The following is a 26,125-nucleotide window of genomic DNA, read 5'->3' on the forward strand; positions in this document are numbered from 1 at the left end:
TCATATATTTATTATATGTTGCCTGTTGTAAAGAACAAAAATACAACTATTTTAACTCGCTATTTTAATATGATTGAGAAATGTTTATAATTAGTAGAACGAAAGTTCAAATGAAAATGCTATAAAATATACATATAATATATGTTGCTCCTGTTTAAATGGGCGCAAAGATGAGACGTTTCGGTATCGTTACTGTATGTAAAATGACAGAGCTGTTAAGTTATTTCTCAAAACTGCTGACATACAATAACAGGATATGACAGAATAAAAGGGACTCAGTAAGATTAGATGAAGGATTAAGCTAAGAATTATTATTAAAAGCTGAAAGTTAAGCCAGCCCTCTCTATTAATGATCAGGTTTTGAAAAAACCACGGTTTTTATGAAAAAACTGAATTAACCTGGTTTTTTGTTTAAACCGGTTTTTATGGTTTAAACCGGCTTTTATGGTTTATATAATTTGACAAGGTTTTTGCAACATCAAAAGTCTAATTAACATCACTTACTATAGCTGCATGATTGAGTATTGAACATACATATGTGGAATCATCTGTTAAACCATAACTGTCACGTACAACTTTTATCCTAGTTTCTAGGTAAATCAGCCACGCTGATTCCGATTTTGTACTCCAAATAAAAGATTGGCCCACTAACCTTCAAAGTCATTTGAGCTTTCTTAAAGCGTTTCAATACCCGTTTCGAAAACAACACAACCGGCATTAGCAACAAGCTCTGCCCATAAATATTTGACGAAACCTAGCTTTTTCAGGAACGGAAGTTAGGAATGTTTAGTCCGATTTAGAATAATAGAGATGGGTGTCTTAAAACCCATTATTATCTAAATCCAGCCTGTAAAATAATCGCAGTCTTTTATGAAAGGTATATAAACTATTTAAAATTGCTCATAGCTTGTTACATGATGTTTAACTAGGCTGGACGCCGAGAAAAATGAGCTCAAAAAGGGCGGTTTTATCACAAGCTGGCGTTGTTATTGCGCTTTTTTAAATATGCAATGTTAAATAACTAATCTACCCAAAGATATATATACCTATGGTACCTAGATATATATACCTATACCATATGTATATATATCTATGAATCTACCTTTCAGAAAAGACCGAGATTATTTTTAAGGCTGAATTTAGATGTTAATGAATTTTAAAACACTCATCTATATTATTCTAAATCGATCTAAACATCCCTACATAACTTCTGTTCCTAAAAAGCTAGGTTACGTCACGTATTTATGGGCTGAGCTTGTTGTGCCGATCGTGTTGTTTTCGAGACCGATATTAAAACGCTGTAAAAAAGCCTTCATTACTCTGAAAGTTAGTGGACTAATCTTTATTTTGAGTACAAAATTGGAATCAGTGTGTCTGACTTACCTAGCAAATACGATAAAAGTTGTACGTGACAGTTATGGTTTAAAGATGGTATTGTGGGGGTTGTTATGAAAAAGTAGAGAAAACTTATAGAAATTTCAGAATGAACTTTTAATAAAACATGAATGAAGAAATACAGAGCAGAAATCTTATCGCATAAAGTGAATATATTACATATAGCCCTATGTATAAGTAGGAATCTTAATCCCAGTGATTAATTGTGTAGTAGTGAACAGCAGCTTGACATTCTGTTATGTGAGCTTTAAGCCTATCCGCGTGACCTTGCATTACGACAACACACTTATTGCATTTTGCCTTAAACCTTTGCCTTCTGCAGTTCGAGTGAAAAACTGCCAAACGGGATCCTGTTTGCGAGGCATGTTGGAAATTCAAGGTACAACTTTAACTTTTCGAAACACAAAAAACTTGATACACTGAATTCTAACAATCCAACTACTTTGGCTTGTGCCCACTAAATGAAATATTAGTTTGCAAACCTAAAGTTATTGCCTCAAAAGGACTTCATTGTTTTAATTTCTAATTATAAGCAATCCTCTCTCGCTAGCAAGAAATGAGAAAGGTTTTATTCATCATTAGAGACAATGATGGAATTAGTATATTTCACATGGTTTTTATATTTCATCAGTGAAGAGACCATCGTACCACTTGATAAAAGCAATTAGAAACGAAATTCACTAATTCATTGTTGTGCTAGGATTTCATGTAGTTGCAACTTGAGCTCTACCACCACCTTACTACTGTGCTAAATGAACTTCCACAGCTAATAATTACACAGAATTGCATTTCTACCACACAAGAACCACTAGGAGCTTAAAATATTAGATTTTTCACAAAAAATAATGAAGAAATCATAAAAACTGTTTTTTTTGTTGGTTTTAAATCGTTTGGTTTAACCGGGTTGACTCAGTTTAAACCCTGGGTTTAAACTGAGCCAATCCTGTTAATGACCCCTATTTGTCTCACTCCTACACCTAGCTCCCTCATTCTTCCTATGCGTATCACCCTCACTCCTACACTCACCGTGAAACCTCTATTTGAGTGCCAGGGCGCTCTATTTTTCAACCCTTCCCTGATGGCGGCATTTAACTAGAAGCGGCGTTCAAATAGAGGGTGACGCTGTATTTTTCGACGTGCTTGTCAGAATTTTGAGAAAATAAAGTTACCCTAACGCTTATTCATCGTGTAAAATGTAGGCGACCTACTTTACGCGATTCTATTGAACATTTTACACTCTCCTTCAAGTGGATCGACATTAATGGTGTCGGTGTCAACATTTTTGGTAAAACCTTCTTTTCATATACGTCAAAGTATCAGACTGAGTAAGCAAGGAACTACCTTTATTGTCAACTAGTAGCACAGTGTTATTAACTGTTCCAATGGTGTCGCTCTCAGTTTTAAAAAACCGTAAAGCTTAAGATTTACAAAACGAACATCAAGTTTAAGAGTATTAAATATGTTTTAAAGTTGGAATACGACATAATAATGGCTGCTACTACGTCATAGTGTTCCGGAAGAGTATTCTCATTGTTCATCAAAATGCTTTGAAGTCTTCTTGTAAGATTATAAATCACATTATGGAAAACATCTGAAAATAATTGATATGATTTAGACTTTAGTGAATTGGAATCAGTCTAGTTCTGATGATTATGATGATCAGTCCTCTCAGGTACACCATCACTAAAATCATGGCAACCACTGCAGCAACCATGAAATAATAAATTGTTATTGATGTAACCGAGTCATTATTAGTACTATTTTGTGGACACTTTTCTACTGATCACTTTCTATTATGGCTTTGTGAAGATCAAAGAATGTCAAAGTGACTGGCAAATAGAAGTGGTGTTCAATTAAAGGGTGCCGTTGTATTATTTAACATTTCTCTTACCGTGGCAGTCAAATAGAGATGGCATTAAAAAAAGATGGCATTCAATTAGAGGTTTTACGTTATCTCTATTACTCCTCCTATACCCATCTCGCTTTCACTACTAAACCTATCTCTCTCACTCCTACACCTATCCCTCTCACTCCTACACCTATCTCTCTCACTCCTACACCTATCCCTCTCACTCCTACACCTATCTTTCTCACTCCTACACCTATCTCTCTCACTCCTACACCTATCTCTCTCTCACTCCAACACCTATCTCTCTCACTCCTACACCTATCTTTCTCACTCCTACACCTATCTCTCTCACTCCTACACCTATCTCTCTCACTCCTACACCTATCTCTCTCACTCCTACACCCATCTCTCTCTCACCCCAACACCTATCTCTCTCACTCCTACACCTATCTTTCTCACTCCTACACCTATCTCACTCACTCCTACACCCATCTCTCTCTCTCACTCCTTCACCTATCTCTCTCACTCCTACACCTATCTTTCTCACTCCTACACCGATCTCTCTCACTCCTACACCTATCTCTCTCACTCCTACACCCATCTCTCTCTCACCCCAACACCTATCTCTCTCACTCCTACACCTATCTCTCTCTCACTCCAACACCTATCTCTCTCACTCCTCCACATATCTTTCTCACTCCTCCTACACTTATCTCTTTCACTCCACCTACACCTATCTTTCTCACTCCTACACCTATCTCCCTCACTAGCAAATGGTGACTGAAGACACAGAGAACAGACTCACCATGTAGAAGTGGCCAAGGACGTTAGTAGCGAAGGTTGACTTAAATCCTTCATTGGTAGTACTGTCATCGATGAGTAGCAAATCTGAGCCAGTACTGAATCTGTGTATCAGTTTACTGAAGGAGACAATTAATTAGAACAATAAATAAATTAAAGAGTCATTACCTATGTTGAAGTAGAGTATTAAAGACAGTCATATGAATGGTATATTACCTATGTTGAAGTAGAGTATTAAAAACAGTCATATGAATGGTATATTACCTATGTTGAAGTAGAGTATTAAAGACAGTCATATGAATGGTATATTACCTATGTTGAAGTAGAGTAGTAAAGACAGACATGTGAATGGTATATTACCTACTGTATGTTAAAATAGAGTATTGAAGACAGACATATGAATGGTATATTACCTATGTTGAAGTAGAGTAGTAAAGACAGACATATGAATGGTATATTACCTATGTTGAAATAGAGTATTAAAGACAGACATATGAATGGTATATTACCTATGTTGAAGTAGAGTAGTAAAGACAGTCATATGAATGGTATATTACCTATGTTGAAATAGAGTATTAAAGGCAGACATATGAATGGTATATTACCTATGTTGAAATAGAGTATTAAAGACAGACATATGAATGGTATATTACCTATGTTGAAATAGAGTATTAAAGACAGTCATATGAATGGTATATTACCTATGTTGAAATAGAGTATTAAAGACAGTCATATGAATGGTATATTACCTATGTTCAAGTAGAGTATTAAAAACAGTCATATGAATGGTATATTATCTATGTTGAAATAGAATAGTAAAGACAGACATATGAATGGTATATTACCTATGTTGAAATAGAGTATTAAAGACAGTCATATGAATGGTATATTACCTATGTTCAAGTAGAGTATTAAAAACAGTCATATGAATGGTATATTACCTATGTTGAAATAGAGTATTGAAGACAGACATATGAATGGTATGTTACCTATGTTGAAATAGAGTAGTAAAGACAGCCATATGAATGGTATATTACCTATGTTGAAATAGAGTATTGAAGACAGACATATGAATGGTATATTACCTTTGTTGAAATAGAGTATTAAAGACAGTCATATGCATGGTATATTACCTATGTTGAAATAGAGTAATGAAGACAGACATATGAATGGTATATTACCTATGTTGAAATAGAGTAGTAAAGACAGTCATATGAATGGTATATTACCTATGTTCAAGTAGAGTATTAAAAACAGTCATATGAATGGTATATTACCTATGTTGAAATAGAGTATTGAAGACAAACATATGAATGGTATATTACCTATGTTGAAATAGAGTATTAAAGACAGTCGTATGAGTGGTATGTTACCTAGGTTGAAGTAGTGTAGTAAAGACGGTTGCCACTTTTACTTTGGGATTTGCCATAATCCCTGCATTGAGAAAGAGGAAGTCGATATGCTTGTACCTGTAACACATCCCACCTTATTATAGATATATCGCCACTCCCTCGTAAGACGTATACTTACACTAGATATAAAAAGCTCACACTTGAATACTTTAAACTGCAAACCAAAATTACCTTCAGTGATTTTAAAAACAATACAGACATTATCTTTATACAGAGTATTATAAACGGATATTTATCGAGGACTTTGGAAACTTAAATATTTTGAGCCGACCACATTAGCGAGCTCTACTGTGTAACTGGAATTGATACATCAGCAGCAGAGCTTATGACTAAGGTATGTTGTAATGAATGGCAATCTCTAGTGTTATCTACCTTAGCAAATCAGGGAAAGAGAACAACTCCTAATACATCAATAACATCTTCTCACCACAAAATGGTACAGCAACAAAACCTCAAAATAAAAGTTTAATTCTTCTGCTCGTACATCGATCAACTCATATGTCACTGAAATTCATTTAATTTAAAACAATTGAAATAGAATTATTGTGCTTCAGATTTGAAATCCATCTTACAAACGATGTGAGTTATGAAAATAAACATGTTTTAAACAATAAATACTAGCATATATTTTACCAATGCATGAAAAAAAGCATAGAAAAGGTTTTATTTTATAAATGAAGGAAGGATATTATTTAACTTGATGACAAATAAATGCGGCCAAGAAAGGTAAAGGCGGCTAGGAAAGCCTCTTTATTCAACTTTAAAAGTAAAACTCCTTTTTACTTGATGACAAGAACGGCAATGATACCGATGTGAACGACCAAAATTTTTATATATGAAATGAAAAAACCGAAAGGATATTGTTATTTTTAACTTGAACACTTTTCTTGAACTCAGACTCAAATAAAAAATTTGTCAAGTTGAAACATGTGTCCAGTTATGGCTGTCTAAAGGTAAATGTATATATACATGTACTAGTGAAATGCCCCGCATTGCACGGGTATTAAAAATTAACTTATAAACAGTGACAGGAAATGTATCTGCCTGCCACTTGCTATTAGCCTGGCACATTGCCAATGGCTAATTTGAGCAAGCTAGTAATTTAAACGTACTAAAAAGGGCTGGGAGAGCAAGCTTTGCTGATGTTGTGCCGCAATGTAATGGGTAGTTTAACCTAGATAATCACTCATATCACCTAGTGAATCGAATAATCTCAAGTAGCTTAATTGGTAAGATATTTGCTTAGTCAATAGGAGGTTCCAAGTTCCAATCCAGCGGGAGCCAAGCTCTTACTTCCTAGATTTTAATAGCTATAGCTAAACAAACCGAAGTACACACACAAACTTTGAAATGTATATAGATACTAGCTGTACAACCCGGCGTTGCCCGGGTAATAAAAAAGTCTTTGGACAGAGAATTTGTATGTATAAACATGTATATAAAAACATTTGTCATTCTAACTTTCAAACTACATATCATGAGAAAAGTGTTTTGTGTAATTGAAGTAAATTAAGAGAGAAAATAAAAACAACTGTAAAGGTTTTCAGACGTTGCCAAACAGTATTTAAACTTCATATCATGAGGAAAATGTTTCGTGCAGGTCAAATAAATTAAAAAATAAAACGACTATAAAAAGGTTTAGATGTAAATGTGAAATAATTAGCAAGTAATAGCCAAATTAAGTCGGTTTTGCTACGATTACAATAAGAGATGATTCGGTAATGATACAATTAATACGAACAGAGAAAACAAATTAAAAATCCTGACTATGTAAAATTAATAATAGCAATTCTTACATAGCAGTGTGTGTGTATAAAAAAGGTTACTATTCCAGAAGCTATCCATCAAAACTTTGAATACAACGATACTTTGATACTGGTACCTTTCGACACTGGTACAAATGTAAAAATGAGATGCCGTACTGTCTTCTGCCAAACAGAGGGATAATGTCGAAGCTCTTCCCACAGAGACAATATAATTATCCGCATGAGAAGAATTGGCCTTGACCCCAGATATAGTAATTGAACCTTACAGATAAATATTTCTTAACAGGGGTGTCGTAACGCGGGGTCGCACTGGTAAAATAATCAATGTGCGCTATAGCTATAACCAGAGTAACACACGCATACTTTGAGAAATGTATATATAGATATATATTTCTTATTATAAAGTAAACCCTTTAATTGATCCCCACCTCTATTTGACCGTCGCTGTGAGAAAAATATTGGAAAATTGAACGCCACCTCCATTTGACCGCCACTTTGACAATCTTTGATCTTTACGAACCACTCATATCAATTGATCAGTAGAAAAGTGTCCACAAAATCGTATTAATAATGAATCGTTTATATTAATAATCAATTCTCCCATTGTCCAACTCCAAAGCTTTTCGTTTTTTTCGTTACAACTTTGAAAGCAACACCATAGAAATTAAAAATGGTGTACAAATGTAAAATTAATAACTGTCTCAGACTAATAGTAGTTCCTTGTTCAACGTGGTCTTGATACTTCGAAGTACATGTATGAAAAAAACGGTTTACACTTTACATTTATTTACATGGTATATAAATGCCTAGTTTTAGGCTAAACGCTGTGTGTAGCGCCCATGAGACTAAAATTTTTTCATTATTTGTGTAAAATGCAACATGTAAAAGTTGCTCTGCTAAAAAATTGTTTGGACGCTAATATCGACGAGTTCAGTGGCGCAGAAGAAAAGTTGAGGTCAGAAGACGTTATGGAAAGTATTGGACAACCACAAAATGGTTGTTCCTTCAGAGCAACAATCAGAATGCAGCTGGCCGAGCAAACGATGTAAATATTGTTGTTTTGAAAACGTTAATTTTAGTTTCTGCATGTATTATAAGTATGGTTTGTTTATGTAACCTGTTCATGAGTAGAATATTTGTTGTATTTGATAGATTTTCATTATATAACTTCTAAATTTGCAGATTTATAGCATATTATTTGATAGCATCATTACAGTCATTTGATCTTACAAATGAATCGACGCTCATAACTACTCTTCTATTCAACATAAAAACCTAGTTTTGGCTGCAAACTGTAGCAAACATAACGATGAGTGCGATGAGCTTTTATGCAACATTGTTAAATATGCATATAAAATAAAATTATGTGTTCAAATCCAGAATGAAATAAAAATTAAAAGCTCTAAAAATTTGCAAAGCAGTACACACGCTATAATATCATCAATGGTTAATTGCAAGCGATAGATATCAACTAGTAGAGATATTTCACAGTTTCTCAATGCATATTTATTAAGAAATCTTTGACAAGTTGGAGTCATGTTAGCAGAGTTGTTGCATCCAAAAGGTTTAATATCGCTCCACCAAAAAAAGAGGGCAAAATATAGATGACATTGTTTCGCCCGTAAAATGATTAAATTTATCTTCCTAAAATTCTGACAAGCCATTTGAAAAATACAACGCCAGCCTCTATTTGAACGCCACCTCCAATTGACCGCCACTATAGAGGAAGGATTGAAAAATAGAGCGCCATGACGTTCAGTTAGAGGTTTTAATGGTGTATGTATATATATATATATACAGATACTTATGCATATTATATATATATATATGTATATATATATATATATATATATATATATATATATATATATATATATATATATATATATATATATATATATATATATATATATATATATATATATATGTGTGTGTATGTATGTATGGTAAACCATTTAAAGGCCACACTACTCACAACTTCCTTATCTCCTGGCAACACTTCTTTACAGAAGAAATGCATCCAATGTCACACAAGACCAAAGTAATTGCCGCACCTACAGCAAAAAAGGGCATCAAATCAATATTTCAAACTACATAATGTCTATAGTATATATATAATCTGAGTGCAATGAGTCAGAGGTAGAATGCGGTCGAATTCATAAGAGGACATACCGTAAAACCACTCAGTAAACACCACCTCTATTTGAACGCCACCTTCATTTGACCACCACTTTGACAATTTTTGATCTTTATGAGCCCATAATATCAAGTGATCAGTTTAAAAGTGTCCACAAAATCGTATTAATAATGAATCGTTTACATCAATAACAATTAATTCTCTTGTTGTCCAACACCAGAGCTTTTCACTTTTTTCTTTTCCAACTTTGAAAGCAGACCATAAAAATAATTAATAACTGTCTCAGGCTAACAGTAGTTCCTTGTTTAATGTGGTTTTGATACTTCCAAGTACATTTATATAAAAACGGTTTACATTTACGATGGTAGATGAACAACTAGTTTTAGGCTAAAAGTTGCGTTTGTCGAGTAAATCTGTTACGTTACTGTGCTAAATGCAATGCATAAAGGTTTTGCTCTGGCAAAAAATTGTTTGGACACTAATATCGACTAGCTCAGTAGTGAGGAAAAAGATTTGAGGTCAAAAGACATTGTGGAAAGTATTGGACAACCAGAATATGTTTGCTCTATCAAAAGCAACAATCAGAATGTAGTTAGCCGAGCAAATGATGCATTTATTTTTGTTCTAAAAACGTTAATTCTTGTTTCTGCGTGTATTATGAGTATGGTTCGTTTATGTCACTTGTTCATGAATATATATTGGTAGCATTTGATTGATTTTCATTATATAATTTGATTAATTTCTAAATTTGCAGATTTATAGCATATTATTGGATAGCATATTTGATTGCAGTAATCTGCTCTTACAATGAATCGACGCTCGTAACTCTTCTTCTATTAAACATAAAAAACTAGTTTTGGCTGCAAACTGTAGCAAACATATCAATGAGTGCAATGAGCTTTCATGCAACACTGTTAAATATGATTATAAAATAAAAATATGTCTTCAAATCTAGAATGAAATAAAAATTGGAAACTCAAACAGATTGCAAAGCAGGGCACAGGCTATAATATTATCAATGGTTAATTGCAAGCAATAGATATCAACTGATGGAGATATTTCTCAGTTCCTCAATGCATATTTATTAAGAGATCTTTGACAAGTTGGAGGTAAGTTAGCAGATTTATAGCATCCAAAAGATTTAACATCACTTCACAGGAAAGAGAAAGTAATATATAGGCGACATTTGCTTCACCCGTAAATGGGCTAAATTTGTCTTCCCAATTGCTGACAAACCATTTGCAAAATACAACGCCAGCCTCTATTTGAACGCCACCTCTATTTGACTGCCAATATAGAGGAAAGTTTGAAAAAAAGAGAGCGCCATGGTGTTCAATTAGATGTTTTACGGCGAGTGTAAAGATTCTATCTCTTCTGTGACTCTTTTGCAATTATTATGTGTAGGTCTGTATGAAGCACTACTACAACATGATTAGGAGATCAAGAGAGAACGAATCTACAACTCATAAACATCTAATTCAATTTGTAATTGGTAGCAGGTATATAATGCCAACTAAAGTATTAAGGTAAAAATGTTTACACAAATAGACTGTAAACTGGTTAATACCTAGTGTAACCAAGAACTGAGCTATAAGCTAGCAATGTTATCAATACAAATGCATCCCAAGTTGTGTATCGATTGTAAACAGAAACATAAGCTGACTCGACGCAACACATGTACCTGAATGAGTAGTTAGTACTGACTCAATACAACACATGTACCTGAATGAGTAGTTAGTACTGACTCAATACAACACATGTACCTGAATGAGTAGTTAGTACTGACTCAATACAACACATGTACCTGAATGAGTAGTTAGTACTGACTCAATACAACACATGTACCTGAATGAGTAGTTAGTACTGACTCAATACAACACATGTACCTGAATGAGTAGTTAGTAAGGCATTCAAGGCATCCGTGCCCCTCTGTTCATTTCTGCATATGATGCAGAGCCGCATGTTAGAAAAGTCATCCAAAAGACGATTGCAGAGAGCAAAGCCTACACCACTGAAAATATGAATGACGTTATAATGTGGCAACAAAATGCTCAGTTTAAGTTGTAAACGAAACAAGCCAAGTTTGCTTTTATGAAATGATTGAATGTAAAACAAATTATATTGACAAAACTTGTTAACCACCAAGCATCTCTAGCATATCACAAAGAGTAGACTGATGTGTCGAAACAAAATGACAGCGTGACACAAGTGAGATGTCTTCCTGCCTTCATAAAGACAATATTTAAATCTACACAAATACATAATTACCGGAGTATTTAAATGACAATAAATAATTAAGGTTGTGGAAGTAACACAACAATGCCATTGCAGGGATCAAGTTTGGTGAAAACTAACAGTTCTATAAATAAAGACAGTGATCCATATATATGCTATCAAGGAGAGACCATATTGAGCTTGAGAATAAGTGCAACCAACCTGTTTGCGCCAGTGACTATAGCTGTGATAGATTCCATCGCGAGGTTTACTGCTACTTTAACTCTACAAAAGATTCAATAAGCAGGTCGAACTGATTCTCAAATCCCCAAAAGCTAAACACTAATTTGACTTACTGTCGCCTCGACATACAATATATTTAACACATGATATGTCATGCCATATAACAGGTCATATGAGATGTCATTAGACATAGAACTTCAGCAAATATTTGATTCAAGGTAATTCCTAATGTTGTACGTATGTAAGATCATACGTAACTGCTTATTTTTACCGATAGATTTATATAATAAAGTTACATTGTGGATACAGGTTTTGAAACGGTGTTGCAAAGGAAGATATCAAAAGGGAGCAAGGCCTACACCACAGTAGATATACGCAATACTGCAATGAAAAATATACATACTGTAGTTTAACAAAAAACCATCAGAAAAAAAAATAATGATAGTAACATCAACAAACAGATTAGAAACTTTCAGTGGAAGGAATCTATCAGAGAAGATCCATCAACTGGCCTACTAGCAAACCGGCAAAAGAAATTAGGGGCAATAATGAGTACGCTGCATAAAACTTGACCAACCTCTACTAGACATGACCAAAATAATGGGTGTTAGACATCATTTTTAATCAGTAAAATCCTATGACACACTCAAGACAAGTCCACGAATATTAATTCTCTACAACATAAAGAACGGAACCCGAGCGCCTAGACACCTTCTCACAGGCTAACAGAGACATCCATAAAAGAGAACAGCTCCAATGACTCAGCCTCTTTTTCCTTTGTCTGCTGAGCCTCTTTCCCTTCTGTTTGCTGAGGTTCCTACTTCAACTGTTGAGCCTCTCCACCTATGGACTATTGTGACGATCTTTAGACCGTTGAGACTCATAGATGTACGGGACTGTGTGATGAAAGAACATGGGCAACCATTCAAGCAAGGGCGGAACTTTCATTGGCTATTTTTAACCTTTTGTCATTAGTAGGTCTATTATTGTCTCAGAATCTTTTCAGTTGTGTACTTTACTTGTTGGACTTATAGAAATATCTTTTACTGGCAAATATTGATATTGTTTATGATAGCTTAACACTTTCACTAATACCTAAACCAGTAATGATCAATTCAGTTCCTACAAGCTAAGTAAAAGTGCAAAAATTAAATATAATCAAAATAAAATATGATGGCAAGGCAACTTCAGCCCTGATGTACATGTGGATGCGGATTGTGTATAATATAATTCCTCTCAAATCCCTAAGCTATACAATCTCAGCAAGGAAAAACCATGGTGTGAGGTTATTAGAAAGTGGTGACTGAGATATAAAGATACATGCACTAAGACTGCCGAAAAACCCCCATCAATGAAAGGATAGAAAGGAATAAAGTAATAAGATAGGGGGAAGGCTACCTGGCAGGACAAGTGAACAAATCACGATGTCGCAGATGATGATGAAATCTCACATAACCATGAGTGAATTGGTGAAAATCTATGCTCTATGTAAAGACAAGCTTACTTGGGTGCTGTTATTGGTGCACAGATGTTTTTGTATGATATTTTGAAAGTTAATCTATCAACCAACACACCTAGGTATTTGAACCAATGTTTTTGCAGCGTTTAAAACTTATCACTTAACTTACAAAGAGTTGTACCAGCCGCCAGTTTAGTCAGATAAGGCATTTACACGTTATAAATGCTGTACTAGTTGCTGTATAAATTCAATTGTTGAAACTCGGATTACATCGATGTCTGAGACAAACCCGCATGTGGAGCCTTCAAGAAGTTACTGATATCGTGAGATTAAAGCATAGTGAGCAAATAGGTGCAATGAAGCAGAGGTTGACTTACATCGTCTTTTGTAAGCGACAGACTCAAAATTATGTATTACTGGTATCCAAGCAGTGTCGCGTGCAGTCTGATCGTCTGATGTGCAGAGATCGTCCGATGTGCCGATAAGATCACAGCGAGACCAAATGGGCACGCCTTTTTCCAACCTCCAACCGCTACTTCGTAAAGGCGAAGCAAGTCCTACACCGCTCGTATTATAGTAAAGATTACGCTCTATGGCAATGTTGAATCCAAGGTTATGTACCATTCGCTTCCTCACATGTATTTGTGTCGTATAGTTTCGCATTGGGTAGCATAGGCCAGCATAGGTATAGTAAACCCTAATAATAATAAGCCCGAATAATAGGGTTTATTGAAGATGTGAAGCTATACAACTCTGACATGCATTATATAATAATAATAGTACGCGTATTGGCTTCCGCAGAAAGCCCGACAGCCTATCTAGATTGCCAAATCTCTATGTCGGATTGCCAGATTACTGACTGAATTTTCTAGTTTGCTAGTTTTTCTGATTTCTTTTTTCCAGTTTTACTCCGGTTATGGTGATGTAATATATTTCACTCACACCATCATACACGGTAAATTTGTTTACAAATCAGCTTTCTGTTGCTAATTTTGTTCCTGCAGCACGGTAGTGTGTCAAATATCAGTTCTGGAAGAAAACCAGGAGAACCTATTTTGCCAATGAAACCAGCCACTACTATGATCTATAAAGACAACAATACACGCAGAAAGAAAATTTAATCACCTATTCATCTTAGCGCAACAAACAGACCACTCCAGGATGTCAGATGCTAACTGGACAGAAAACCATAAATCACTGTATCTCACCATAATATATACATTTATTTATATGCTTATTCAGATTCAACACAACTCATCAAAATATTGCATAAACATCGGAAAGAGAGATGTGAGAGCTGAGCAGCCATCCAGTCCTATAGAGAGCCAGTACAGAGTAAAAGAGAGCCTCCATGCGTACATCCTCGAGCTACAATAAAAATATTGAGTATGTTACATAAACAATAACTGCATGGCTTGAGCTTACACTTTAATCTTTGTATTTTATGTTTTTTTATGTTTTAAACTATGTTTTATGCTAATTTTTGTTTTATTATACAATGTCAAAGCAGTCCTCAGAAACTAGTTTTACAGTACATACAGTTTAATTTCTATTAGCTAACGGGTGCCTATTGATGTACCATTGTTAATATAACCAGATCTACGGTTATGCTACTGTAATACCGATATATTGCACCTTACTTTTGAAAAGTCGCGTTGCGTGTTCACAACTCGAGTTGTGCAACTCGAGTTGTACAACTCGAGTTGTGAACGCGCAACGCGAGGCACTGTAAGGCGCCATATATATAACTAGCCATCCTCTTCACCCTCTTGCACTTTCTAAGGTCCACCCGTTAGAATATGAATACAGTGCCTCTGCATGTACATGTATGTTTACATTCATTTTTGTCCTCAATACAAGACATATTACAATATTCTCCAAATCTTTTTACCAAGCATCAACTAGCTACAAATGGTTCACATTGCACCAGCATTTACAGCGCAACAGCAAGCATCATCTGCCATAAGTGACTAGGTTGGAGATCTCCTAAATTGCACCAGCTATACAGTGCACCGGCCACTAGCAAATATCATTTTCAAAAAACAACTACTCTAGGACACTTATGTATTCGCGGCACCTAACTTTCGCGTTTTCGCGGTGTCATCCTCTCGCGAAAGTTTCAGGTGCGAAACTAAACTATCATAACAAACGCGCGAAAAAGCGAAACTAAATAGCTTTGTTCATTGATACTGTAGAATGGAATTTTATAACGACATTTATTTTAACGTTTTTAACGACCACTATAGCATCGTTAAAATATAAACCAACAAAATAGTTTGACTGTCAAAATTTATTACGTTATTATTTTGCAATTAATTATGATTATTTTCCCATTAAGAATAATTTATAATGATAGGAATTTGATGTCAATGCACCCGCGTTAGTAGCGTTATCGTTTGCTGGGGACATCAATCAATGCAGTGAGCACCGTGTGTTGAAAGAAAATAAGACACACTGACACTCGCAGTACTACACAAGCAGCATGGCTCTGGAAAGGTTTGGATTCACCACTGACACCTCTTCAATAACTTGTAATTTTTTGAGATTTGTTTTGTTTTAAGTGATGTGACTGACGAGACGTTTTTAAATTAAAATAGGCAAAACATGACCGCAGTTAAAATGCTCAGAAAGAGACATCTTTTTCTTTTGAGCGTTTTAACAAAGATCAATTTTGCGGATTTTATTTTAAGTTCATTCGGAGGCTTTTACGCTTTTGATGGGACATGGCCAAGCGGGTGTTTGATAAAACTTAATCTTCTGCAAACCTTTATAAAAGTCGTTAACAAAAATATTTTGCCTCTGATGATGATAATAATGATGCCTAAGAACTACTAGAAGTTGATGTTTGTCTCTATGGCTTGGAATGAAGTGATATTCTACAACGATAAAAACCGTGTCCATGGCCGTTGGGCAAATAACTTTTCGAATAAATGATGTTGAGGTCGAGTTATCTGAAGGAATTTATCATTACGTTGGAACTGACCAAATGAATCCGTTAGAGTTAACTTTGTGTTTGAGATGAAATGTTACATTTTATCTGAGGGCGAGTTATCCGAGTTGGACTGTACTTACCGTAAAAAATTCCCAAAAGTTTGGGGCGGCTCAGCCGGCCAGCTGCCCCAGTGAAAACGGGCCTGTTGATAGTCCAAGAAACGAATGGCAGCAAGCGATCAAATTGCATTATCGACCTTGCCCACACCATTCTACCTGCGGTTCACAATTACAAACTAGTCGCAAATTGAAATTTTTTTTTATCGGTGAACTGAACCTGAGGAATCTAATTATGTTTGTTCCACTGCATTTATTTTCACATCACTATATTTTCGCACTCATCAGAGCTGCGAAATTAAGTTGCTTCGAAATTTTACTCTGTGAGCTACTCACGAAACTAAATACTAGCGAAATATAAGTGTCCTAGGGTAGGCTAGCAATTGCTCCAATTGCAACAGCATCTCATATTGCACCAGCATCATAAGGCACTAGCAAACATCATTGCCAATAGTTGACTAGGTTGACAGTCTTCTAAACTCCACCAGCAGCACAGGGAACCAGCAAGCATTATCTTCAATAAGTAACTAGCCTGGAAATTTCCTAAATTGCGCCAGCGTCATACTGCACCAGCAGAACAGTTATATCTCCCTGGCTATTTTCACTTGACAGGACTCAGAGGAAGTGTTATTTTGGAGTTTGGAATTTGTTTGGAGTCGCCGATCTCTGCAAACAGATGGTCCGGGATCGAACAACCTCCCTTAGCCTGCGAACCAAAATCTACTTCAACAATCAAAATTTTAAAATTATACAGTAATAATGAACCACAACAAAATACTGTATTAATATTTAATCTATGCATTTTATTACTGTTGCATAATGATAATAGGTAATGTTACATTGTTTGTTTGTCATTGGGTAGTATAAGTATAAAAACAAAGTGTGTATCAATTATTATATATTATTATTGTGTATGCCTATATTAAATACGCATTACCATTGTTAGTGTTCATGATAGTCATCAATTTATTTCTAAGTTAATTAGCTCTTAGCAGCACCTACACATCACTCTCTGTAACTGTAAATACAACTAGTATTGGAATTGTTGGTAGGTTGTTGAGATAAGTTGTTGGGATACTTCCAATAATTTTTTTAGACTGCTAACTTGATTATCGATGCAATATGAAACCTACAACTGTACTCCTTTGTCTATTTTATCATCCATCTAGATGAGGATACTTTAAGGATATTATTTCGGGACGGGCTAAATACTAAAAAGATAGCAAGAGCTGTTAGTCAAAAGTTAGGTGTTCAGACAAGGTATGACCGCGTGTGTGTATAACTGTATGTGTGTATGTCCATATATGTGTATAACCGTATGTGTGTATGTCCATATATGTGTATAACTGTATGTGTATGTCCATATGTGTGTATGACCGTATTTGTGTATAACTGTATGTGTGTATGTCCATATATGTGTATAACTGTATGTGTATGTCCATATGTGTGTATGACCGTATTTGTGTATAACTGTATGTGTATGTCCATATATGTGTATGACCGTATTTGTGTATAACTGTATGTGTATGTCCATATATGTGTATGACCGTATTTGTGTATAACTGTATGTGTATGTCCATATATGTGTATGACCGTATCTGTGTATAACTGTTTGTGTATGTCCATATGTGTGTATGAGCGTGTGTGTATACGCGCGCGTGTGTGTTTGTGCATGTTTGCGTGTGTGAGCGTATTCTTTGATACATTGGCATGGTGATAATTGTAACCTTGTGTATCTTTTTGTATCTAGTATGCGTACAGCGCGTCGTCACCTCCCGAGACCTGGTCTGCTAGCGAAAGGAGCTGATAAGATAGACAGTCAATTGGTCAATGCTGTTAAAAAACAAGTTAGCTGAATTTGACAGTGGTGCTGATGCTATTTGGCATACCTTGCATCGAGAATAGAACATCCACGACAAAAGGTAAGCTATGAGCATGATATCGTGTGACCGCTTTGGTTCTCATCTATGCCTTTTGTGCTGCTGTAGTAATGGTACCAAGGTAAAATAGCACACATGCTTGACCCATATCTCAGCAAGGGATAATATTGTGCGTGATCAAGCATGCATCTGAGTGTAATTGTGTCAGTTATCACATAACCTTGTTTCTTATTTAGGCAATCTGTAGAGATATGATGCAAATTCTGCAACCATAACGCGCTGAAAACTTGCGAAGAGGTTGCCTGAGCGTCATACGTATGAAGTTATGGAACTAAATCATATATGAGACATGGATGGAAGTTACAAGTAAACCCTTTTAGTTTTGAGCTCTGTCGATTCATAGATGGTCTCAGCTGAAAATTAATCTGACTGAATGTTGGTCCAACAAACGAACATTTAAGAGGCTGTTTTGAGCCACTATCTTACCTTAGGAATGCTCAACAGTAACAAGAGAGATCAAGTGTGAAAAAAGCACTGAGAACCTTCTTATTGTGGCTGTGCGGATGCTGATGAGGAGTGACAATAATGACAGGCTCCCATAAGTGGCTACTATGTATTCAAAACTATTCAGTCCATAGAGCAAAGCCTAACGCAGAGGTTTTTTGTAGCTATCTAAAAAGGCAGCTGTTACAGATTTACTTATGCAAGTTCAAGGGCATGAAAATGGCTGTCATATTGGATCGATCAGATACCTACCAAATGTGATGCTTGTATTTTTGCTTTATATACATTATATACATATACGGTATATATTGTTGTTTGTTGTTTTTTGAATTTACTATAACAATCTTGAAATACACATAAAATTTGTAGAGATAAAAAATGCAGCTATCAGCTGGTGTACCAAACGTTTGTTTTGCTCACCCAGAACATCATGTGTATACAGAAATAAGAAAGCCAGTGAACAGAGTATATTTGACAACCCTGATGTGTGATCATCGGATGTAGTAAAGACTTACATCTAGTTTTCTGGAATGTATGTTTTCAGTTATGTTCATTTATGGTCGGAATAGGCCTAACACCACGAGCGAATGTCGAGATTTGTATGACAATGTTCTACAATATAACTGAGAGTATGCTGAATAGAATTCACTCAATTCGGGTTGGTCTATTACCTATATACTGTACATTATACATCCAATTGTACTTACTGGTGTCATCATTTAAGCATGGTTTAGTGTTTGAGATAAAAGGTGTATGATCAACAGTTTCAGCAAGGATTGTATGTATATTTATATGTATATACATTCATCACCAGTTGGTTAAGGAACGGTAATCTGCGCTTATTTTAAAAAAGTCCACAAATATGCACACATAAATGAGCATTTAATGTGATAGTAGAAAGTAAAAAGGACCAACTATGAACTGTAACCTTTCATTAGCATCCCATCTGAAGATGAACAAAAAGGCAAGGAGCCAGGGTATGGCAAATTGTACATGTGTATCATAAAAATAAATTCAAGATCCGAACTAACTTCTGTTGAAGTTTTGCCATCATGCATGCGCATATAGCCCCTACAACTGATTTACCAAACAATTCCAGGGCAACTAAGCTCACACTGTTAGATCGCAGGAATTGATGTGTCAGAGGCTATTACATCTATAATACATCAATTTCATCCATTCAACTGTGGTACAAATATTGAATAGTTGGTGGTAATTTTACCACCTTCCCACTAGCACAGACTGCATGGGTGGATATGCTAAAGATATTATGCTAAACTTGTGACTTGTTTATCATCTCTGTTATTACAACTACAGTACATTATTCGGTGCTAGGGCACAACAACTCAATCTGGTTTCCTTTTTTTAATTCTTTGTTTAAAGTGTACTCTGTATACAAAATGCCGCCATCACAATAATATAGTTATAGCTGTGTCATCTCAAATTTCAGGATGATCAGGATCATCGTCTTCAGCTTTTTCAGTCAAGCTTTTTATGCAGCTTCACCTCCTCTATCGAGATGCTTGATGTTTTCACTGGCTGCGCCGCTCTGTACTGAAGTCTGATAGATAGCCTTTTAGTTTGTGTGTAGCTTGAGGCATAATGGGCCTAAAGCTTATTAAAACTGGCAGGATTGTTGGTAGTATCAATCCAATGCACTTCTGTAAAAGAAACTGCTTCATCTGAAACATCATAGATATAAACATATAGACAGTCTGAGCCAAAGACCTCTTCTACAGTTCTTCATCAATTCTCTAATCATACCATATTAAGAGTGCCTTCTGTGTTCAAAAGGTAAGAAGAACAAGTCAACTTTAACTAATTCTTGCGGTCTTCACTTGCCTGCATCCGGAGCACTTATCCACTCTGCATGCTGACAGCACTGCATATAGTTTTAAGTGAGAACAATATTATACATGAACATGTAAGAACGTTGAACACATGGACATTCAAGCTGTAAAAAAGAGAAATTAGCCAGGGTATGCTCTAGCCAATGTTTTGACTTTAGGTCTCTCAGGATAGGTGGGTAGCGGTGAGAAGAGAGCGTCAAAGACAATTTACAAATAAAGACACTTTAAAGAGAAAACAACTCTGAATTGAATCGCAATTTACACCACTACTATAAACAGCTTGTTGACTAGTCTAAAACCTTTTCCGTACAGAAGATGTCTCAGTTAGTCGAAGTCGTTTTACTTTTAATATGTTGATTTGTTAATTGTCATTGGCTCTTTCTTGTTGGCTTCTCTCCCTCTTCCTTCCAAGAGAGCTGAGACCTTGGCTAGAATGCCCAGTCAACCCAGTCTTTACTTTAGAGACCTTGGTAAAACTTCAAGCTGATGATATACGTTGTATGTAGCTGATTTATCTTGTTCACTAATGTTTTTTTCTTCACTGACTCTACCGTTATAGCTCTAATCAACCTATTCATCCAGCTTAAATGAAATAACACTGTCTTTTTAATATAAAAATTGCAGTTTTCGTAGTACATATTGCACAAAATCTGTTTTGCTTTGCCTAGGTTTTGCTCGACTAATTGGTTATAAGACATGTTCATGTGATTGAACCAATGAATTACAAGCTTCATTGCTACTAGAAGAGACCATTTTAGATGTAGTGGTGGCAGATGCTGCTTTGTTGCTTCGTTCTTCTCATTCACTGCCTTTTCTTGTAGCAAACATAGTGCATAGTAGAGTCAAATTCGGCACTTCCACTTTCCATTTGGTGACGTAGTTCTTGTTTGTGTAAGCTGGATCTTTTGCAACCCTAATATGACCCAACAAACAAGTATTCTAAATTTCAATTTTAACTGGTGACATATCGACTTAAAAACAACTTTTAACTGAATGCTGCATCATGAAGGTGTTAGAAATATCAAAATATGGTCACCTGGAATCCTAGTTTGACTTGCACGCATAGTCCCACAGGCTGTACCTTTCCCAAAATTTCCTTGACTTTACTCTTTGTCACACCAACCATCGACTGCTCAGTTATCGTTACACCTGAAATATCTCGAACCATTGTAATTTGTTTTTGAATCGGTAATAAAAGCATCTATAGGACACTGAGGTCAACTCCATTTGGTGAAAACATAGTGTATAGCTTCTACATTAGAGCATCAAACACATCTTTAATGGTTCTATTTTACCAATCAAATCTCATTTTCAACTGATCACATTACTGAATTTATTGGTAGTCAGGATCCAAGTCAACAGAAACTTCCCTAAATTATTCAACCTGTCTGCTACAAGATGATGAGCGTCTCATCTTATCCAGACTAAAATGTTGCATATGAAATGAAAATATTGGACTGAACCATGTAAGTCTGTGTAAGTTAAAAAATCTTTGAGCTAATTTTGGTCATTTTTACTCACTTCTCAGGAGCCCTTCTGCACCAGGAAATACTTTTGACAAAAAATCATCCATTGTGTGGTTTTAGAAATAAATGTGCTGCATAATAAGTGCTTTGATATATGAAAGCATAATATGATGAGGATATTAATAATAATGTTTCATGGATTGACTAGGAGCCTCAGAAAAGTGTTGCATCTTTTTGAAATAGGTGCTCCAACTCAAATCCAAAACACTAAACCGATTAGCATAACATCAGCTGTGCAGAACCACAACAATAGTGGTATGCGTGGACAGCTTATCAGATAGACAAAAAAATATAGCTAGTGAACCTGGCTATATTGACAAAAAGACCATTTTTAAAAGAGACAAAAGGTTTAATGTATGCAGCACAAGACCAGGTTTCCAGGACTAACTGCAGAGAAGGTAAAATAAAAGAGGATGGCCAAACTCTTTTGTGCAGAATGTGCAAGAAAGCTAAGGAAACTGTCAATCACATAGTGCCTGAGTGTAAAAAATCTGCTTAAACAGTGTATGAAAAAAAGCGGGATCAAGGAGCAACTGTGTTACATTGGCGATTGGCAAAGAAATTTGGATTTCCGGCTAGCGATCAATGGCACAACATCAAGCAGAACCAACAATCAAGAATGTGAAGGCGAAACTCTAATGGGATTTTAACTTTTTCGTAGATCATGTGATTGAGATCAAAAGACATTGTGAAGAAGGTAACAAAGCCATGGGATTGAGGCCAAGAGACTTGATATATTTCTGGTGAAAAAGGATGCCAGAGTTATGTGATTAAAGCTTAAAGACCTGATATATTTCTGGTGAAGAAGGATACCAAATTTATGTGATTGAGGTCAGGAGACATGAGATATTCCTGGAGAAAAAGGATATCAAAGTCATGTGATTGAAGACAGAAGACCTGATATATTCCTGGTGAAGAAAGATATCAGAGTCATGTGATTGAGGCCAGGATACCTAATATATTTCTGTTGAAGAAAGATACCAAAGTCATGTGATTGAGACCAGAAGACCTGATAGATTCCTGGTAAAAAAGGTACCAGGGCTATGTGATTGGAAAAAGGATATGTGAACAAGGATACCAAAAAATGTCTGTTGATTGACATCGCTGTCTACGGAGATACGAGAGTAAAGAGAGGATAGAAGATCGAGAAGCTACAGTTAAAAGAGTTAATGACCTGAGCGAGAGCCTTTTTCCTTATAGAGGCCCTACAGATGATTACCATAGCTATACATTTCATTCACATCGGTATCTTTATTTTCATCATTTGATTTCATCATGGTTCAGGAGTTGTTGATTTTCTTTTAAGTTTTTTCTCTCAACCCACAGCTCTATCAAGAACCTGCCCCACAGGACAATGGGTTAGGTTTTCCTTTAGGGTACTCTCCCTTAGTCCTTGACCATTATAATGGTACAACTCACAGGGCAGCAGGGTCACAGTGAGGCCTCGGACACCAAGCCAATATTTGTGGATGTCTGTTACGACCAATCCACAACTAGCACTTACGATTTCTGGTGCTAGTTGAATCACCAGTTCCTGGTAATGAAGTTCCTGGCGATTAGACCAAGCCAAAACAAAACTGTAAAGTAGCGAGCATCTATATTTAATACGGGCTTTTCTGTAAAACCCGAAGTGTTTGTCATAAACTAGTGCTACGAAATGTTTTACATCGAGCCTTTTATTGGCCTTTCAATTCACGTGATTACATCACATGTCAAAACAATAACGAAATTGTTTGAGTATGTCCAAAAAATAAATTGATTCCAACCAACGTCGTTTTTGAGATGGCGGCGATTAACTGTTCGTTTTTGAGCTTTTAAAAGCTCGTAATCACATTTCCACATATTTTGCACTTACAACACAGCACTGTAAGACATGGTAAATATTTTGACACCAAATAACTGTAATCTGAATTTTGTTGCAAGTAAACCTTTAAGAGCTTCGAAAAGCATGTTTCTATGGGCACGAGTTATCCTAACTTTTTAGCAAATTTAGATTTAAGCCTTTTCTTGCTACTGTTACTGAGAAACTTCTCTCCGTTGCATTTTCAATAAACCTGATAGCCTGTAACTCAATTCTTTCAAGCATATCGATATACTTTACCTTGTATGGATCCCAAGCTTCCATTGCAAATTCCAGTCACGGTCTACAAAAAGAGAGGTATGCTACATACTTCACTTTGGGGGAGGGAGCTTGAATAGGTATATGTTTGATCAATTCAAGCATCCTAGTTGCTTTTTCACACACTTTCAATATGCCCATCCCAAATAATATCCCTACTGATATTCACAATGATATATTTTACAGTTCCCACATACATGTAGTTCAGAGATCGTCTGCACAGGTGGTAATTTTCAAGCATATCTTGTCCAATCATTATAACATATGATTTTACAAGATTTAACTGCATCTTCCATTTATCTGCCATGTTCAAGTCTATTAAGGCCATCCTGAAATTCTATGTAATCCTGTTTTGTTTAATATCACGGTAAAGCAAGACATCGGCATACAGTCTGATTTTTGAATTTTTAATTATATCAGTCATGTCATTCATGTATAGGGAAAACAATGCTGTACTTAAAACAAAGCCCTGTGGAACTCAAATTTTCCTGCCCATTTCCACTTGTCAGCACCCAGAGGAAGTGGTATTTTTCCTTCAAAGTCCAGCAGCAAGTGTGGAGTTTTGATTCCTACGAACTGAGAGTCAGGGATTGGACAGCCTCCCTTAGCCTTTTTATAATGACGTTTCACTAAAACTGATACTGACAGGGAATGGGGCACCTTACTAGATATACATACATTATGCTGTTGCTTGGAGAGATTAAGACATAAATAAAGAATGAAATAAGCCCAACAAGATAACGTATATATGCAATGCACACAATGGGACGTACAGTTAGCAAGCCACACCAGCAACAAGATCCCTGAAGGCATCCAAAATCAAATCATTAAAAAGGAGCACCAAGCTAATTAAAAACTCAAAACTGAGAAGAATCAACCACAGAAGATGAGCTAATCGCATATTAAAAAAACCACCAAAAGAAGCTGAAATCTATTCTCCTCTCAGCTAACACCGGACATTGACAAAATAACTTGAATGTATCATCTCATCAATCTGGTGAATTTCTGGTCAACTACAACATCCGTCAAGAACAGCGCTTTTCCGATGACGTACCCAAAGACAGTGCTCCCTCAATGACCAACTTCAGTAACCTAAAGACACAACCCAGAACACTTATACATTTACCCTCAGGCTAATCAAATGCCTATAAAAAAGAATACTTATAGTAGTTCATCCTCTTTTGACATTGACGACTCGTAGACGTAAAAGACTGAGCTTAAAAGCGGATCCAGCTAGCTGTTGGCGTAAGATATATTTTTATTACTTAGCTTACTACTTATTGTTAATGTGGGATATTATGTAAATATCCGAAGCTTTTCAGTGATTAGCCGGTAATAAAAGGGCTGGCTATCTTGGGAAGCCAGGGCTATTGAAAAGCTGGCTTTTTACGAAAAGCGCCAGCTTAAAGCAAGGAAAAGCTGGGGGACTAACAGGTCTCACTATATAAGCTGGCATTAAACAGATGCTTAGAGAAGGCTCAGTGGAGAGCAAGTGAGCTGATCATCTGTATTGCCGTGCTTCTACTGACAAGCAATTTGCGCTGTGGGGATCGAACTTGAGAGTCCATTGGGTAGCAGTGAGGCTGCTGATTTGGCAGATTTGTACTGCCGTGAGATCGGTGACAGAATTCTGCTGTGGGCGCGTATCGCTGTGGTGGTGAAGGCTGGTGGCAAAGGGGAGGTTGGTGTGTCATCGTAGCCGCTTGGTGCTGCGCAGCAGTATCTTCGTTATATTGCTAACAAGCTATTTCGGCCTTAGTCAGGGCTTTTGAAGCCGAGTAGCCAACTTAGTTGGCGGCCATACCTAAGCGTATGGAGTCAGGGAGCGAGGGCACTGGTCCTCTCCCTAAGGGCCAGGAGAGCCCGAAACCAGTGCCTGCTGATGCTGGTCCTTCAGGAGTAGGTGCACAGGCACCTGCTTC

The 26,125-nt window shown here is 36.1% G+C and overlaps 1 protein-coding gene and 1 long non-coding RNA gene across 3 annotated transcripts in view; one reads left to right on the top strand and one right to left on the bottom strand.

Annotated features, from left to right (window-relative positions):
- Positions 1-13,756, bottom strand: part of LOC137391498 (3-keto-steroid reductase/17-beta-hydroxysteroid dehydrogenase 7-like) — a 39,846-nt gene extending 26,090 nt beyond the window's left edge. Inside the window, exons 1-6 of one of the 2 annotated variants that reach the window (XM_068077996.1) lie at positions 13,654-13,756; positions 11,797-11,859; positions 11,247-11,371; positions 9,199-9,277; positions 5,419-5,514; positions 4,050-4,164 (exon numbers count right to left, since the gene is read on the bottom strand). In XM_068077996.1, the coding sequence (XP_067934097.1) occupies positions 4,050-4,164; positions 5,419-5,514; positions 9,199-9,277; positions 11,247-11,371; positions 11,797-11,834 (453 nt within the window). In that variant the 5' untranslated portion in view covers positions 11,835-11,859; positions 13,654-13,756. Of the gene's footprint in view, positions 1-4,049; positions 4,165-5,418; positions 5,515-9,198; positions 9,278-11,246; positions 11,372-11,796; positions 11,860-13,445; positions 13,512-13,653 lie in introns of those variants that run through there. The other variant, XM_068077997.1, reaches the window with a different exon arrangement.
- Positions 13,757-16,997: 3,241 nt separating this feature from the next.
- Positions 16,998-19,183, top strand: LOC137391617 (uncharacterized). The gene is made up of 3 exons (XR_010978137.1): positions 16,998-17,584; positions 18,075-18,246; positions 18,441-19,183. It is a non-coding gene; the product is annotated as an uncharacterized lncRNA (long non-coding RNA).
- Positions 19,184-26,125: the final 6,942 nt, after the last annotated feature.

Source organism: Watersipora subatra, chromosome 3 (genome assembly GCF_963576615.1).
Source record: "Watersipora subatra chromosome 3, tzWatSuba1.1, whole genome shotgun sequence".
In the NCBI taxonomy this organism is placed as follows: Eukaryota; Metazoa; Bryozoa; class Gymnolaemata; order Cheilostomatida; family Watersiporidae; genus Watersipora; species Watersipora subatra.